General features: G+C 38.6%; 1 protein-coding gene across 2 annotated transcripts; it reads left to right on the forward strand.

Annotated features, from left to right (window-relative positions):
* Positions 1-531: 531 nt before the first annotated feature.
* LATS1 (large tumor suppressor kinase 1) lies at positions 532-16,647 on the forward strand. Of its 2 annotated transcripts, none has more exons than XM_029085052.1 (7): positions 532-882; positions 4,478-4,628; positions 6,494-8,022; positions 12,712-13,294; positions 14,273-14,455; positions 14,715-14,821; positions 15,819-16,647. In XM_029085052.1, exons 1-7 carry the CDS (start codon positions 532-534, stop codon positions 16,332-16,334), a joined length of 3,420 nt encoding a protein of 1,139 aa, XP_028940885.1. In that variant the 3' UTR covers positions 16,335-16,647. The 2 variants fall into 2 exon arrangements, with proteins under 2 accessions (XP_028940885.1, XP_010166637.1); XM_010168335.2 differs by having other exon boundaries at positions 6,497-8,022.
* The last annotated feature ends 804 nt before the right edge of the window (positions 16,648-17,451 follow it).

A 17,451-nucleotide genomic window follows, 5' to 3' on the forward strand; every position in this document is an offset into this window, starting at 1 on the left:
TCAACAGAGGCGGCACCCAGCAGAGAGAGAAGGCAGAGAAGCAGCGGTGGGGTAGCACACGCAGCAGTGCACATCTGCTCTTGGAAGCTTTGCCCACCACACCGAGTCCCTCTTTACTCTCTCCACGTCCTGTGCAGTTCAGGACAGTTCGGACTTGAGGCACCTGAAACACGTTTTTGTTAATGGACTGTTAGAAACCCAACATGGTTTGTAATTTGGGTTGAGTAAAGACTGCCTGAAGAAGTCGCTCAGCATGCTTTAATAACAGTTAAGGCGGTGCTGCCTGTGAACGTTTCCCTGCCACCAGTGCTACATTGTGAACTTTTTCACTGCTGTACCTATAATGGATTTTTTTTTTTAAATTTGTTAACAGGATAGCAGTTCTGGGTTGTGACGTACTGCAGCACTACAGGAACCATGCTTTCACAGTGAAGAGCCACTGCTTTCACAAGTTCTGAAGCTAAGAGCCAGCCTTCCTTGAATTTTGGTGTGTGCGAGTCCTTGGTGGAGGTTGCATATATACATGTTTTCATGAAGAGAAGTGAGAAGCCAGAAGGTTACAGACAAATGAGGCCTAAGACTTTTCCTGCCAGTAACTATACTGGCAGCAGCCAGCAGATGCTACAGGAGATAAGAGAGAGCCTCAGGAATTTACCTAAACCCTCAGATGCTGCTAAAGCTGATCATAGCATGGGCAAAATGTTATCTGAAGATCCTAGACAAGGCCGAAATCCCCCCAAATTTGTAACGTATCATAAAGTTTTGCAGGAGATAAGAAACTCGCTTCTCCCTTTTGCAAATGAAACAACCTCAGCTGTCAAAGGAACATCAGAAGTGAATCGACAAATGCTGCAAGACTTACAAGCTGCTGGCTTTGATGAGGTGAAGTATTTTATTTTCAGTATTTGGTGTTCTGCTGACTGTAAACTATTAGTACATGTTGGAGGGGGTTCTGATCTTGGAATGTTTGAACAGCATATGATAAGCAAAATAGCTTCTTAAGAATCTGGTAGGTTTCCAGTCAGGACATAGTGAGACTAATAATGGGGGATGGAGAAGCAGAATAGAAGGACTTAGAGAGGCTTTTTTTTTTTCTTTTCAAGCGTCTTGTGCAGTTTGTTCTTATGCAGTAGGGGTAGGTTGTTTTAATTATTTATATCATTTTAGGCAGAGAGAGCTGGACTCTCTAGAACATGGATTTTTCCCTCTGGTACTCAAAAGAAATTTTGGATTGTGCTCAGTTAAAGTATGTTGATAAAATATGGCCATTCTGAATTGAAGGGCAGTACCAAATATTTCAGAAATAAATTGTAACGAGCTTTTTACATCTGTGGCTTGTAGAAACTCAAACTTTGTGGAGAAATAAATTTGACCATCCTTACTTTATGCACTTTGTCAGATACAGATAAAATAACAAGGCATATGACAAAACCAATTGCAGAGTGTGTTCCCTGCAGTATGCTCTCAAGATAAAAATCTCAAGTCTCTTGAAAATCTTGGACCTAAGTAATTACTCTGCTGTTATTTTCATTATAAGAACAGGGTTTGATTTTTAAATTATTGACTGAACTTATTTCCATTCATTCGTTTTAAGAAGTGAAAAGTTATTTCCAGGAATAAAAAATTAATGTACTCCTGTATTTTTACTGGGATTTGCACATCAAAGTATATTACACCTGTTTTCATGCCTTCTATATAAACCTGAGTACAAAAGCAGGGTTTTTTTTAAAAAAAAAGCTATCAAACCACTCATCTTTCCAAAGGAAAAAGACACAGTATCGTAAGAGGGATTGCCTTTCCAGGAGTGCACTACTTGCAGTAATCACCAGCTCATGAGTTCTCTTGGCTGCAATGCTTCAGTATTTACAGAGAGATCTATCTCTACCAAGACTGATCTTCTCCAAAGCTGTCAATTGGCTTTTCCTCAAAAATATTCCAGTGTCAGGTGCTGATAGTGGTTTTTCGTGTTCCTTTCACTGGCTCAGATACACAGTCCAGGCTGTTTTCAGTAAGAATGGAAGGATTTTATAATGATAAATTATTTTGTAATAATTTGCTTCTGCTCTGTTGCTGAGGTTGGTTGTTTTTTTGTTTTGGGGTTGTTTTTTTTAAAAAAGTAGAAATGTTCTCAGATCCATTTTTACAGATTTTTTCTTTTACAGTCATTTTTGCAAACTACAGAATGGTATGTGGCTAGATAATAAACTAGAAAGGTATCTTAAGTTGTTATGTTTGTTGGATCCTTTGTATCTCAAAACCTTTTGCTTCCACCCTTTGTTCTTGGATACAACTGAGAATTCCCAGGACCCTTGTGGTTATATGGACCTTTTTTCAGGCACGGTGCCAGCGTGAGCCGTTTCTGCCCTGTGTTAACCAACAGTTGTGTTGCCACAATAGTCCATATGGCATTGCACCATGAACACCACTGGGAACAGACACAGCTGAAGAAGGAGAGCTTGGTGGGGGGGTATTCAAGACAGCAAGTAGGAATGCAGTGAGAATGTATTTTGAGCTGGGATTGTTTTATGGACTGGATCATAGCTGGGGAGTGTTGGCCAGCTGTAAGCATCTGATTTTTACTTTTTTTAATATATAGAATGTCACAAAAGTTCTAGTTATTCCTCCCACCCCTCAAGTAGTAGGTAGTGTTCAGAGTTAAAGCTGAACAGATAGATAGATATCTATGAGTATCAGGAGGTGTGTATGTGTGTGTATATATATATATAGAGAGAGAGAGAGAGAGAGTGGGTATATAGATAGTTATGTATGTATAGTAATTATGAGAGAATGCAGTTCATTGTGTTTGGCTTTGGTTTTTTTTAACTAGATAGCTAACAGGAAATCTCTCTTGCTTATTAGGATTGAAGTGCCATCCTCATATGTTCTGTGTAAGGTGATAATCTTCAAGACATTGAATACTTAATGGGTGACAAAGGTTTTTGTTCTTCAGGTAGAGGGGAGAGAGATCCTTATGGCTCTTACTCAGGTCCTCTGGTTAGTGAGAGGGGACTAAATTTCATCTGTTAAAATACTGCATTTCTGTACTTTGAGATTCTGTATGTCTTTATGGCTCGGTGATGTGAACTTGTAAGTTTAGATTTCTATATTGTAAAATTACTTGGCTAAAAAGACAGTGCCTTTGGTTTTGAAACTGATTAAGAAGAAAATTAAATTCAGTAGGTAGAAATGAATGGTAGATCCTATAAAAGTATATTCAAATTGAAATTAAATACTGTGTATACACAATGATCAAATAACATACTGGTGCTGAAAATGTACTTCTTTGCAACAGATCAGTCTTGCCTGTAATCATGGAAGTGTTGCAGACATGACTGTCTCGTGAAGGAGCTACGAGAATAAAAATTATATTTGCTTTTTCCAACAATGTCAACTGGTCTGTAAACATTGCAACAGCTTTATTATATGTTTTTTTTAATTTAAAAATCATTTTTTAAGTTTCTTCTGTGTTCACTGAACTTAATTATTGTTTCTGAGGGCTGTATGCAATTTTGTACATTTATAATGTTAAAAATGTACACGGGCATGGTGAAAGTATAAGCGTGGGTTTGAATTTGAAACTGATACTGTTTCCCTTCTGGGTCCTCCTTGATTTCCCATTGATTTGAGTAGAAGGTGAACGCTGTCGTATGTAGGTAACATGTTTAAACATAATGTGAACTGAAATGATTGCTTCAAATGGCGAAGTATGGCCATAACAAATCACTACAGACGGTGTGCTTAATTATAAGGAGTTAGGCTGTGGATTTGTTTCAGTCTGGTTGAGTCAGCCACACAAATCTCGTGCGATATAACTGGGAGAGTAGCGCCTGACTTCTGACCCTCTCTGAAATTCTGCCTCTGCTTGACCTCGACCTTATTCAAGTCAGTGGGAAAACCACTGGTCCATAATACATTTTCCATTGTCAGAACTGGGATTGTCCATCAGATCAAAACTTGTGTTTGGATGTCTAAGAACGCAGAGCCTAAATCTACTGCAAAGTTCTGCCAGTAATGTCATCTTCACCAGGATGAATTCTTAGGGGAAAACTAATGGATATTTGTTGACGGAAAGTCATGCTGAGTTGAAGGAAAATGAGCAAAAACCAAAGTTCTGAGTTTCCCAGTAGGATATCTTTGATAGAATAACTTGGGTTGGAAGGGACTTCTTTCTGGTCACCATGTAACTGGCTGTTACCTGGGTGGCGCATATCAGTGCGTGTAAGCAACCTGTAGGGATAGCAAAGTGACACTACAGTGCATCAACAAGTTAACTTTCTTCCCTGAAGATCCAGGCTGTATTAGTGTTTTGCAGGATCTGTTGTGGAGAAAGCATTTTAAAATTCATTTTTAATTGATTGAGAGAAATCAATTACATACTTTGGTAAAATTACTGGAGGATATTTGGCTAAAGAACATGATTTTTGGTATTTTTGCCATTTTCTTGTAATTTATTTTTTGTATATAATTTTCTCTTTAGGATATGGTTATACAAGCTCTTAGACAAACTAACAACCGTAGTATAGAAGCTGCCATCGAGTTTATAAGTAAAATGAGCTACCAGGATCCTCGTCGGGAACAGATGGTTGCAGCAGCAGCAAGACCTTTAAACGCAGGTATGAAACCAGCAGGTAGGTGTATTCATGATAACTCAGTAACTCACCGAGTGTATTCTCAGAGGTGGAAAACATAAAATAGCAAATTCCTCCTTCAGGTGCTCGCAAGGGAACAGAGCAGGTGTTGAAATACAATTTTTTGCTTTTAAAATAGCATGTGAAGTATATAATGTAATTATTCTGAAAGATAGGTGCATTTGACATGAATTTCTTAAATGTTTCTTTTGATAACTGCATGTTTTTAGTATTGTAGGTAACTATTTTATTCAAGGAATGGCATTCAGATCTCATTTTAGTCCCTTATTGGTGTGATGCCTGCATTTTGTTCTCAGCGTCAGGTGCCATTTAGAAGTCAGTGGGCACTGAATTCTTCTTTTAATTTTCTGTCTTTAAATTTCTGTCTCTATTTTCATACACTTTCCCACACAGCAGCACTAGCATGTGTACTTGTGCATATGTATTATTTGTATATGTGTATATATATTTATATGTCATATGGCTATAATATTTTTATTTGGCGATGTCCTGTTGCAAGATCCATCTCTCTACTTAATTTTCTGTTTGGTTCCAGATTTTGTTTATATGTTTTTTTAAGGCAGGCTTCGTGTTTTTCTAGGAGTTAGGGGACAGACTTTAGTTGCTTTAGTAGCAACAGAGTCAGAATTTTGCTGCTTGCTATTATTGCTCTTTTAACACATGTAAGCACATTGTAAGTACATCTTGATGTTTGTTTACTAGGTTTTACTTGTACACCTAAACAAACAGTGACTTTCAAATGCAGCAGAATTACTAAAGTTCTGTTTGACTGAAGTTGAGTGCTGAGCTGCTAGCTCTGCAAAGTTACATTTTAAATCAACCATATAGGTATGAGGAAGAATGAGTTAAGAGTAACAAATACAGCAGCATTATTTTCATGTAGTCTTTGAAGCAGGGTTAGTCGGTGCTTGTATGAAGCTGCTAGCTGAAGCCACCATTTAGCCATGATTCTCGTTGTTACTTGCAAAGATACAGTAATTAACACATTCTTTTACTGAAGATACAGGGACTTTCAGCAGTAACAGTTCTGTACGTGTTTACAAGTATCACAGTGAGAATTGTAACGACATTGCAGAAAGCACAGTAAGACTGCACGCACTGTCAGTCCCTTGCATATTTGTTTGTATGATGCAAAATAACATCGGTAGAGTTTCTATTGTAGAGTTTGGCTCTGTAAGTTTTACTTTTGTACAGTTTTAATTCTTGCCTCTACACAAGACTTTTACCCATAAAGACATAAGTTTGAAAGTTAAAGGACTTAATCAAATTTCACATGCAAGGAATATTAACAATTTTGGATGAACTGTGTGCATACAAGGGTTTGAGCAGGCTGTTTGATTTCGCAGCATTCAGTTAGATTTTAGTTTAAAAACACTCTGTTTATCATAAGCGTTAAACTGGGAGGAACAGCAACACGACTCAACCTGTTTTTCTGTGCTGTTGCTTTTTCGCGTGTGTACTGAACAGCTCTTCGGTGAGTTGCTTGTATGTGAGATTAAAAATACATTGTATGCATAATTTTGCATATTACCTTTTCTCAGTTAAAAATTGAGTGAATCTGTAATTGAAGCAAAATGCATCTTCAGAAATGTGATTTCTAAAAACTGATACTATAGTTCTATTGCATTTCTTTGCTCTTAGACTGTGCACTGAGCGTATTGCCATAGCATGCTGTGTATTACTAGATAGAGATGAACTTTCCCTGTGAAGTACAGTGGATTATGCTACGTCAGAGAATTACCATCCTAGTTCTGTAGTAATTAACGCAGAAGAATAAAATATTCAAAGCAGTAAATAGAAATAATTTCTAATGATATAAATGCTGCGTTTTCTTCTTGTAAAAGCAGGGACTGTACAGCAGTCAGTTAACCGCAAGCAGAGCTGGAAGGGTTCCAAGGAGTCCCTGGTTCCGCAGAGGCACGGCCCTTCCCTGGGAGATGGCGTGGTTTATCGCTCAGAAAGTCCCAGCTCTCAGTCTGATGTCGGAAGGCCGTTATCTGGATCTGGCATTGCAGCATTTGCTCAGGCTCATCCTGGCAACGGACAAAGAGTGAATCCCCCGCCTCTACCACAGATAAGGAGTGTCACTCCTCCTCCTCCACCTCCCCGAGGACAGACACCCCCTCCAAGGGGAACTACTCCTCCACCCCCTTCCTGGGAACCAAACTCTCAGACAAAGCGTTACTCTGGAAACATGGAATATGTGATCTCCCGTATTTCTCCAGTGCCACCAGGAGCCTGGCAGGATGGTTATCCACCTCCACCTATGAATCCTCCACCCATAAATTCTTCCACGCAGGGTCAGAGAGGCATGAGTGCTGTCCCCATTGGCAGGCAACCAATAATCATGCAGAGTTCTGCCAACAGCAAGTTTAGTTTTCCCTCTGGAAGAGCTGGAATGCAAAATGGCAACTGTCAGGCAGAATTCATAGTTCACCAGAACGTGGTGTCTGGGAACTCAGTGAGTCGCCAGCCACCCCCATACCCCATGAATCCAACTAACAGGCAAAGTCCCACAGCACTACAGATGCAGGCAGGAGGATCTGCTCCTCCTTCAGCATACACCAATGGGAATCTTCCTCAGGCAATGATGGTGCCAAATAGAAATAGTCACAACATGGAACTTTATAACACAAATATAGCTGGAATACCTGCGTCCTGGTCACAGCCTTCCCCTGTGCAACCTCAGTCATCACCTGGCAATGGGCATGACATGCCTACGTGGCAACCCAATGTTCCTGTGCGGTCAAATTCTTTCAACAACCACCATGGAAATAGGCAGAGTCACTCTAGCGCCTCTCAGCCTTCGGCTACGACAGTAACAGCTATAACACCAGCTCCCATTCAGCAACCAGTAAAAAGTATGCGTGTCTTAAAACCAGAGCTGCAGACTGCCTTAGCGCCCACTCACCCTTCCTGGATGCCACAGCCAGTGCAAACCATTCAGACCATTCCCTTCTCCGAGAGTCCATCTCCAAATATAGCAGTTATGTCTCCTGTTGCAGAGACTCCAAATTACCAGGGCCCCCCACCACCCTACCCAAAACACTTGCTACACCAGAATCCCTCTGTCAGTCTGTATGAGACGGGACCCAAGCTCAGCAAGGAGGAACCACCTATTTTATCCAAGGAGGATGAGAATGAAAAGAATTATGAATGTGTTGATTCAACAGATAAAGAAAAGAAACAAATTACAACATCACCTGTTCCTGTCAGAAAAAACAAGAAAGATGAAGAAAGAAGAGAGTCTCGCATTCAAAGCTATTCCCCTCAGGCCTTTAAATTCTTCATGGAACAGCACGTGGAGAATATACTCAAGTCACATCAGCAGCGTTTGCATCGGAAAAAGCAGCTAGAGAATGAAATGATGCGGGTAAACTCTTTCTTCTTTCTAAATCTGTGACTAGACAGCTGTTCCTGTATTAATTTTAGGAAATGTGTCTCCATTGTAGAATGTTTAAGTAGTATAGAGAACTAGAACATTGTGGTATTGAAGTATATTTTTTAGGTTTTTTATTTGAGATGTTGCAAATTCTTCATTGCTTTGTTTATGTACTTCATTGTCTTCTTAGAAATTAATTTTTTTCAGTAAGATTTTTGTGTGTCTGTATGTAGCTGTTCTGGCTCATGTACAATAAGGCAGCACAAACAAAATCGTTGTTGCTTGAACTAAGATTTAACTACATGGCTCATAGCTTTTTTTTTTGAGTTCTATTTAATCCTGATTTTTGAGTGAGTTATATGCAGTCATTTAACGATTTAAATTTTAATTTTTTTTAAATAAACACTGCAGGTAGAAGTAGCAAAGCAGGGACAAGTGGTAGGCTGGTTAGTGTGTTTATATAGTCACCCAAACAGTGATTCCTTTTACGTTCTACAGTTTGTTTCCAGTACTGATAGGGTTTTTTAAGTTCAAATCCAAAAAATCAGTATTTAAAAGTTGCATTTTTAGAATGAAAGAGACATGGTACCTTTTGTCTAAGTATTTTATAATCCAGGCTGTAAGGGTAGCTGTTTAAACAAGGGGTAATTAAATGGGATAATAAAAAACAGTCACCAACAAAAGCATGTAAAATAAACTTATTTGTGCCTACATGAAGTCAGTGGTCTATACCTGAGATTTCAGTGTTCTGTTAAACCAAATCAAAAGGGTGAAAACTGGAGCTGATGTATACATATGTCATTTCAGAAGAGAAAATAGTGAGAGGTAGTGAAATCAAGATTTGCATAAATGGAAATTCAGGATATATTTTATATATATTTAACAATTGTAGTTGAAAATTTGACATAAGTATGATATACCTTTTAATTTATTCTATGGAAGAATGTATTTGACTTATGCTACTTTCTTGAAGTACTGTTTTTTAAATCCATGTTTTCTTACTCTTTGAAAATTCTTACTGTAAGCTCTAGTATTTTATAAGTGTTTGCTTAATCATAAATATGTAAATGTTAGCAAGATTTCTTCCTGGAACTCTTTCTAGATCTTTATTCTTAGTCTTCTCTTTTTCCTTTTCACTTCCACTAACAGCTGATTTAAACTCTTAAAGTGTGGGAAGCTTTCCTGAACTCTCTAGCCTCCATCCCTGTGTAGACAAGTAAGATTTTGGACCAACAGTATTTATTAAGAATAGCATGATTACTTTGTAGAGGGCTTTGCATGCAATCCTGCATAAAAATTAAGCATGAATTTATTTTAACTATTTTTGAGTACTTAAATTTAAGATTATAATTAATGTTGACTTGCAACTTCACTTTCCCTTCTTACTGTGTTGTGTTCCATAGTAAGCATTGCTTATATGAAAGTACTGATACAACTTTTTGTGATATTTTTCTTGTGCATTTAAAGCACCCTGGTAAATCTCCTCTTTTATGGAATGCAATTTATAATATTTGTACTAGATTTAAAGCTGGGATGTTTAGTTACAGGCTGAAGGGTGGAAAATGGGATGTTATGCTGCAGATGACTTCTCCTTTTTCATCAAAGTATAGGAGAGGAATCCCACATAATGAAGTACACCTTGAGTCTTTATGAGACATAGAAAGGGAAACTAGTTCATTACTTGCTTTCAGGAAGTTTAAGAGGAAAAAACAAGTATTGAATCCTTTCTTTTCTCTGCTTTGGTAGGAATTTTAAAGAAAAAAAAATACCAGAGTGCATCCCTACAGAAACACCTACCTTCACAGGGTCCTGTATTTCTAGCGTAGGTGATGTCTTTCTGTGCTATCAGGTTTCCTGGGGAATAGAGTGGAGCTGTCTCAGAAATATTTAATTTATTTGTGTGAATTTGCCCAAGAATTATGCTAGATGTCTTTGCTGCAGAGAGAAACTTAAGTCATGATTCAAGGCACAGCAAGATGAGAAGGGAGAAAATGGGAACAAGTTGTGTGGTACCATACAGCAGTCCAGGAAGCTCTCGTGTCTGGCATTGACTAGAACTAACTGGAAGTTATCACTGATGTGCACAAGCGTTTGTGCAGCTGACAGAGTTGGTGAATTTTTGGTAAATGCTGTAGGTGAAGAGTGTTCTAGGGAAAATGCAGCAATGCTGAGAGCAATTAGTTTATGATGAGCATTTGTTTTAGTGGATGGTGTAGGAAAAAGTGAAGATGGATTTGGGAAAGAGGTGACAAGTTGGGGTACTTGAGCTGGTTTTTACAACAAAGTTGCTAGGATGCGAGAGCTAAAGAGCAGGTACTGGAAGGTAAAGCTACAAGGTTTTTGAAGACTCTGTATGTCTTGCAGTGATTAATTACTGTATTGGACCTCACTCCTCCTGGTGTTTTATTGCCATCTAGATTTTACTCTTTGCCAGTTTTCTAACTGATCAGTGGGGTTCAGTTTGTGTGCAAGTGGGGCTGTAATGAAACAGAATTCATGGTTCAGATGGGACTTGAGAAGGTGACTCGCTGTCGTCTGATCTTTAACAGGGTCAGGTCTCCAGATGTCTTCTTGACATTTGTAAGTCTTCAGAAATCCCTCCTTCTGCACTGACGTGTGCCTTAAGCATGTTAATTCACAGAAAACTTCACGTGTTTCTGTCCTGGGAGGCAGTGCCTGGGTATTCCTGCAGTAGCGCGTTAGAAAGACAATTTATTGATATGGAGTAGGGGGTTGAACCTATTTCCCACATCCAGTCTTTAAACTGCTGCTTCCCAGTCCTAAATACTGCCTGTCTGATGGCGACAAAAAAATTTATCTCAGATTTGAGACAACCTTCCCGACTTAAATCTTACTGAATTGATATTCCTTGTGAGGTTTGTTTGGGTAGACAAGCATTTTGTATACATTTTCCTAATTGTGTCTCCTTTGGATCCATTTTTATTATGATGTTTGTAAGAAATCTTCTTTGTTCTGACAGTATTTTCTTAAATAGGTGACATGTAGTATCCTGAAAGCATTTTTAAGATACTGAATGATATCTAATGGATCTTTTATCTCACCTTTTTTCTCAGTCACATCTATTATATTTTGTTCCAGGTTATGTTTAGTTAGGCAAAGCAGAAGTCATCTATTAACATGCAGTTTATATAGGCCTAGACTAGTTACCTAATCCTAATAATGGTCCTGAGTACTGTTATGCAGACAGTACCTTAAACATTTGAAACATTAAGGAAATGGAAGGAGCAAGATTTGGTGTCAAAGATTGATAAGATGTGACAATAAGAAATTGAAAACTTCTAGACTAGTGCTTGAGTAACAACTGTGATGTTTGCAGGGATTCATTTTGGCCACGTTCAATTTTATGATCAGAATGCCCAGGAAAAAAATAAGGAAATATACTGTAGGTTAAACTTGGAAATCATTGCTGTAGGATGGTGATTTCAGGCCAGGTTGGCAGATAAAATAATTGAGATACTATGAAAAAGGGAAAATACAAGATTTTGAAAATGCTGATAGAAAACAAAGAAGGAATGGACATAAAGCTATGTGGGGGTAGTGTCACAGAGAAAGGAATGTAAAAAATTGAAGAAATATTCTGCTTACGTAAAACAAAAAAGAAGGGATATTCCAATTTCAGGGTGTGAAATTTGCCAAGAAAGATGACACTGGAATTGAATGGCACTTAAAAGCAACTGAAGCTAGTAAAAATACACTAGGAGGAACCCAGGCTGGAATACAAGAACACTTAATGTGTTTCTTGTAGATAAGGGCTTCCACACTGTAGGTGATGAGTTACGTGTGGCCTGTGTTTCAGCTGTCAGAATGTTAGTGGTGTTGGCCAGCACCAGGGATGTTAATTCAAGATAGGGATATCTACCCAGATGGGAGCTAAGAAGTGATACCATGGGGAGGAGTGAGCCACTTCAAAGAAATTGCTCTGCTCAACTTGTAGGTGTGGAGAGTGGAGAGCAGTAGAGTGTGACTGAAACCCTGTTAGAAAGAGGTGGGTTATGTGGTAAGAGGGAAGATCAGGTCTTGGCTTGTGGCAGAGACGCGTGCTTGGTGTGGGTGGACAGTAGGGAACAGTGCCGTGTGGATCTGGTTTGTGTAGATACACAGGGAAGCACGAGAGCGAGAGTCACATATTCCCCTCTGCAACTGAAATTCCACTGTCACAGTCAGGAAGTTCAGTGATTTCTGCTCTAGCTCCTCTAGAGAGTGGAAGCCTTTCCCACTGCAGCTTCTCAGTTAGCCCTGAGTGACTGACTGCTCCTAGGCACATCTTGCCTTTCTTTAGCTCTGCAAAGAGAATCAGGGAGGCAGTTGATGCACATTGTTACTCAGATAAATATTATTTGCAGTGGTTTTCATCAGCAGTTTGTAAATTACCCTTTCTTCCTTGAGAACATACTCCCTTCTCAAGAACTCCTGGTGCATGGCAGCTCATGCATTTTACTGTTGAAAGTGATTATGTTTTGTTTGTAGCACTCCTGTATGTTTTCACAGAATCCTAATGTGTAAATTTAAAAAAAAAGAGCCCCAAACCCCTTACAGTATTATTTCCCATGCTATATATAAATATTTGGTTTGCTTTGCCTAAGCCTTGTAATTGTAAGAAGATCACCGAGAATTGAGAGTACTGTTCACTCTTCAGATTTAATTCTGTTTGCTGCACAGGTTGGATTGTCACCAGAAGCCCGAGATCAGATGAGGAAAATGTTGTGCCAGAAAGAGTCTAATTATATTCGGCTAAGAAGAGCTAAAATGGACAAGTCAATGTTTGTAAAAATTAAAACCCTGGGAGTCGGTGCGTTTGGAGAAGTTTGCCTAGCAAGAAAAGTGGATACTAATGCTTTGTATGCAACAAAAACTCTGAGGAAAAAAGATGTGTTGCTTAGAAATCAAGTTGCTCATGTTAAAGCTGAACGGGATATCCTTGCAGAAGCTGATAATGAGTGGGTGGTTCGCCTGTACTATTCATTCCAAGATAAGGACAATTTGTACTTTGTGATGGACTACATTCCAGGAGGTGATATGATGAGTCTCCTAATTAGAATGGGTGTCTTTCCAGAAAATCTGGCACGGTTCTACACAGCAGAACTCACCTGTGCAGTTGAAAGTGTTCATAAAATGGGCTTCATCCACAGAGATATTAAACCTGATAACATCTTGATAGACCGTGATGGTCATATTAAGTTGACTGACTTCGGGCTCTGTACAGGTTTTCGATGGACCCACGATTCAAAATACTACCAGAGTGGTAAGAGAAGTATAAAAGGTTTCTTTCTTATTTTGTTGACTTGTCTTTCTTTGCAAGGAACTAAATAATAAATGAGTAGAAAGATGGTTGTGCTGTTTCCTTTCTGAATAATAATGCATCTAACAATATGTCTGCACACCACTCAGGTTATAGAAAACGTGAGTTTAGTTAGGCAGAGTTTGTAAGCGTGAGCATTGATTTCCTAAGGGAGAAGGTATGAGCTGTGCTTCTCTGAGTGTGTCCCGTTAGTGGCTTCTGAAATAAGACTCATGTTTTAAGTTTAATTGTTCTTGAACACCTTGCACTGAGTTCTGAGTGTCTCATCTCCTTCCTTTTAGTGTAACCTGTTGATTTCTGAGAAAGGTTTAAGTAGACTTCTAAAAATCCTGCTTGATTACTTAAAACAACAGCTAAAAATAGTTGGAGCAAAAAAATTTTCACAGTTTTGAGAGTGATAAAATACAGATTTTTGTAATAACCTATTTTTAATTTTCAAAAATAGGAACATACCTTCAAAAACAATGCTAAAATTACTTTTGGCTTCTTTTTATCAAGATATCATGTATTTTAGGCCAGACTGTTACAGTCTCTGGAGAGACCTTTAAGACTTAAAATCTGATTTTATTTTTTGGTGGTTTAAATATCGAGTTTTTTCTGTTTACATAAGAGCAAGAATAATATGTACCCCCAATGTGGTTATGTTAAGGAAAAAACTGAGTAAAGCTCAAACTCTACTTTCTCATAATAATGTCAAAAATTAACTTACAAAAAAGTGTCCTCAAAAGTTGATATTTTATATCATAAGCAAAAAAGTTAAAATCTTGATGTTGATGACCCTTTTAGCTCTCAAATTGACTGATGGAATTGAAACAGATTGTGTCGTATAACAAGAAATGTTAACAGGGAAAGAAAATTTCATAGTGGTGAAGAACTAAAGTAATCCTCCTCACTGTTGGCCTCTTTCTCGCTCACTCACAGGTGATCACGCGCGTCAGGACAGTATGGATTTCAGCAACGAATGGGGCGACCCAGCAAACTGCAGGTGTGGGGATCGGCTGAAGCCGCTCGAACGCCGGGCCGCACGTCAGCACCAGCGCTGCCTGGCCCATTCCCTTGTTGGCACCCCCAACTACATCGCGCCAGAAGTGTTGTTACGAACAGGTAGCGCCTTTCTGCACTCTGATCTCACTGCAGAGGAACTGATAACTCGGGCAGCTTGTTTCGCCTTTCCTACCGTGCCGCTTTTCCCAAGTGTATCGTACTTTGAGAAGAAATAAATAGTTGTTAATATGGGAATCTTACGGCTTAATATGGAAAACAAGTATTGAATAGAATTATCTTGTGAACCTTTTTTATTCATAGAAATACAAGATTAGAATTATATTAAGGCTTTAACTACCTGGTTTTGACTTCATTTCAGGTTATACACAGTTGTGTGACTGGTGGAGCGTTGGAGTAATTCTCTTTGAAATGTTAGTGGGGCAGCCTCCATTCCTGGCACAAACACCACTGGAAACACAAATGAAGGTAACTTTTAAAAAGTCTGGTGTTAAAAGCCTGGAAAAGCAGGCTTGAAATTTACATAGTCTCTCTAATTTGTGATGGAATCAAAGATGATTTCTGAGAGTGCTGCTCTATCCAAGCATGTTACAAACTAACAAGATTTTAAACTTTACATTACTGTGGTGGTGCACTTTGATTTGTAAAGGCACTTCAGGGGTCTCATTCATATCTTTTATCTGGTCATACAGTAAACATGCCAACTAACATTTCAGATCTCAGATGTTCCCTTTCACTTCTTGCACCTGTTCCAGTTGTTATTTCCACTTTCTCTTCTTATTCTCTTCATCATCTGGGGGTTCTTTTCCCACCACATGGCTTCCCTGCCCACTCACCTGCAGAGGATTTCCTTTGGTGATGTATCTGCAGGTGCTCAGCCTGCAAAGGTGGAGGAGCAGCAGATGACCGTGGCTGCTCAGGGTTATTGGCAGCTCAGAGCCATTGATTCCTTCCTGAGCCCCAGCTGTTTCAGGGAAACCACCATGGCAGTCTGCTGCAGGTGCCATTTTTGCAAAACTGCATTCGACTTGCAAGATATTAGTTGACTCAAATGCATAGTAGTATTGATTTTTTTAAAACTTTAAATTTGTTAATCTTCCCAGTGCATCAAATCAAAATTCATTTGCCTCACTCTCTTTTTAAGGTTGTAAGCCACGTGCCTAATCTCAGGTTCCAGGTGCTGGATTTGATGGTATCTTTGTTGGTTCATAGGAGTATTCTGTGCCAGACTCTAGTTTAGATTTGGAATGTGATAAACTTTACCTGGATTTTGCCAGATTTCCAGACAAAATATTCCATGTGTTTCTGAAAGAGCAGCTTCACGTTTTCCCCCCTAGTGTGAAGACAATTACATGTGCTGAATGATTGCTTTGTGTCTGATTTTCTCTTTTGTTGTTTAAGTTTTCACTGTGTTTTTTCTTTTTACGAAATTGTAAATAGAATAACACCTCTTTTTGCTTTAAAGGTTATCAACTGGCAAACTGCACTTCATATTCCACCTCAAGCTAAATTGACTCCGGAGGCCTCTGACCTCATTATTAAACTCTGCCGAGGGCCAGAAGATCGTTTAGGCAAAAACGGTGCAGATGAAATAAAAGCTCATCCATTCTTTAAAACAATTGATTTCTCAAGCGATCTACGGCGGCAGTCTGCTTTCTACATTCCCAAAATTGCTCATCCTACAGACACGTCAAACTTTGATCCAGTTGATCCAGACAAATTGTGGAGTGATGATGATAAGGAAGGGAACAGAAACGATACGCTTAACGGGTGGTACAAAAATGGAAAGCATCCTGAACATGCTTTCTATGAGTTCACCTTCCGAAGGTTTTTTGATGACAACGGCTACCCCTACAACAATCCAAAGCCCATTGAGTACGAGTACGGTAGTTCCCAAAACACGGAACAGCAGTCAGATGATGATGATGATGATGAACAGGCAGGTAGAGGAGTTCAAAATCGTGACCTGGTTTATGTTTAGTAGAGAAATAAAGGTTAAAAACTAAATAAACTGATTTTGCAGCTGCAATTTTTTTAAAACTCTCTTCTCAAGATAATTGAGAGAAGATTGCTAGGGTAAATACATGCACGCTTTTTTTTTTTAACACTAAGAAAATTGTATCTTCTTTTTCCCTCTCTGTACATTTTGTTTTCCCAGAATACGGGGAAATCCTTCTCAAATGTTAATTTATTCCAGCATTGTTAATTGTTTAATTTAGAAGAAATTCAATGTTAGGTGAAAAAAAAATCACTTGAATTTTATTACTGGTTCTCTGTACTCTAAGTACTCAAAGTAGGAAATAATGATGATTTTTTTTCCCCCCCTACAATGATGTCGGGTATCTATTTGTACATATACTGAATAATTTTAGAAAACAAATCTCTGCTTCAGAATTTTTTTTAATGAGAGTTTTTTCCTTGCATTGACCAAATATAAAACCTACTTTACACTAATAAAGCTCTTTGATACATTTCTGAAGGGGGTGGGGGATGGGGAGAGACTGCTTTGCCCTCACTTCTCACTGTATTTAGCCTGGTTATTCACAGTGTTGGAAAAACTGAGCCGTCTCTGGGGAAATGTTTCCAGCTGCTGTAGTGGCATCGTTCTCAGCCAGGGAATAAGAAAGGGTCAGTCTTGGCTACAGTATGATTGTAGAGTGATAAAGCATTAGAACTAGTACTTTATTAAATAGTAATTGAATTTGACATTAGCAGTGCTGTAGCATGTGACTGGTACTTTCAAAGCAGAAGGACTGCTCACTTTGAAACTTTATTGCCTCCTGTCATCAGTTCTCATACAGTTATGAGAGGAAAAGAGCTTTAGGAAACAGTCAGAAATCCACTTTAATTTTCTGATTACAACCAAACTGTAAAGTATGTACAGTTCTGCTTTAGTTGGAATTTTTAGTTTGAAAAATAAATTTTAGAATAGTTTTTTTATTATAAGTTTGAGAGAGTAATGAGAAAAGGTTATAAATTATGGTTTTTGATACTGTTGTGGAGATGAGTTTCGCTTGGATTTAACAGTTTTCCTCCTAGTTATGGAGACAGTGAGGAGAAATGTCATGCACCAGTCCGTCTGTGTCATCAGTACAGTT

The sequence above is a fragment of the Antrostomus carolinensis genome, unplaced genomic scaffold (genome assembly GCF_000700745.2).
Source record: "Antrostomus carolinensis isolate BGI_N321 unplaced genomic scaffold, ASM70074v2 scaffold45105, whole genome shotgun sequence".
Classification (NCBI taxonomy): domain Eukaryota; kingdom Metazoa; phylum Chordata; class Aves; order Caprimulgiformes; family Caprimulgidae; genus Antrostomus; species Antrostomus carolinensis.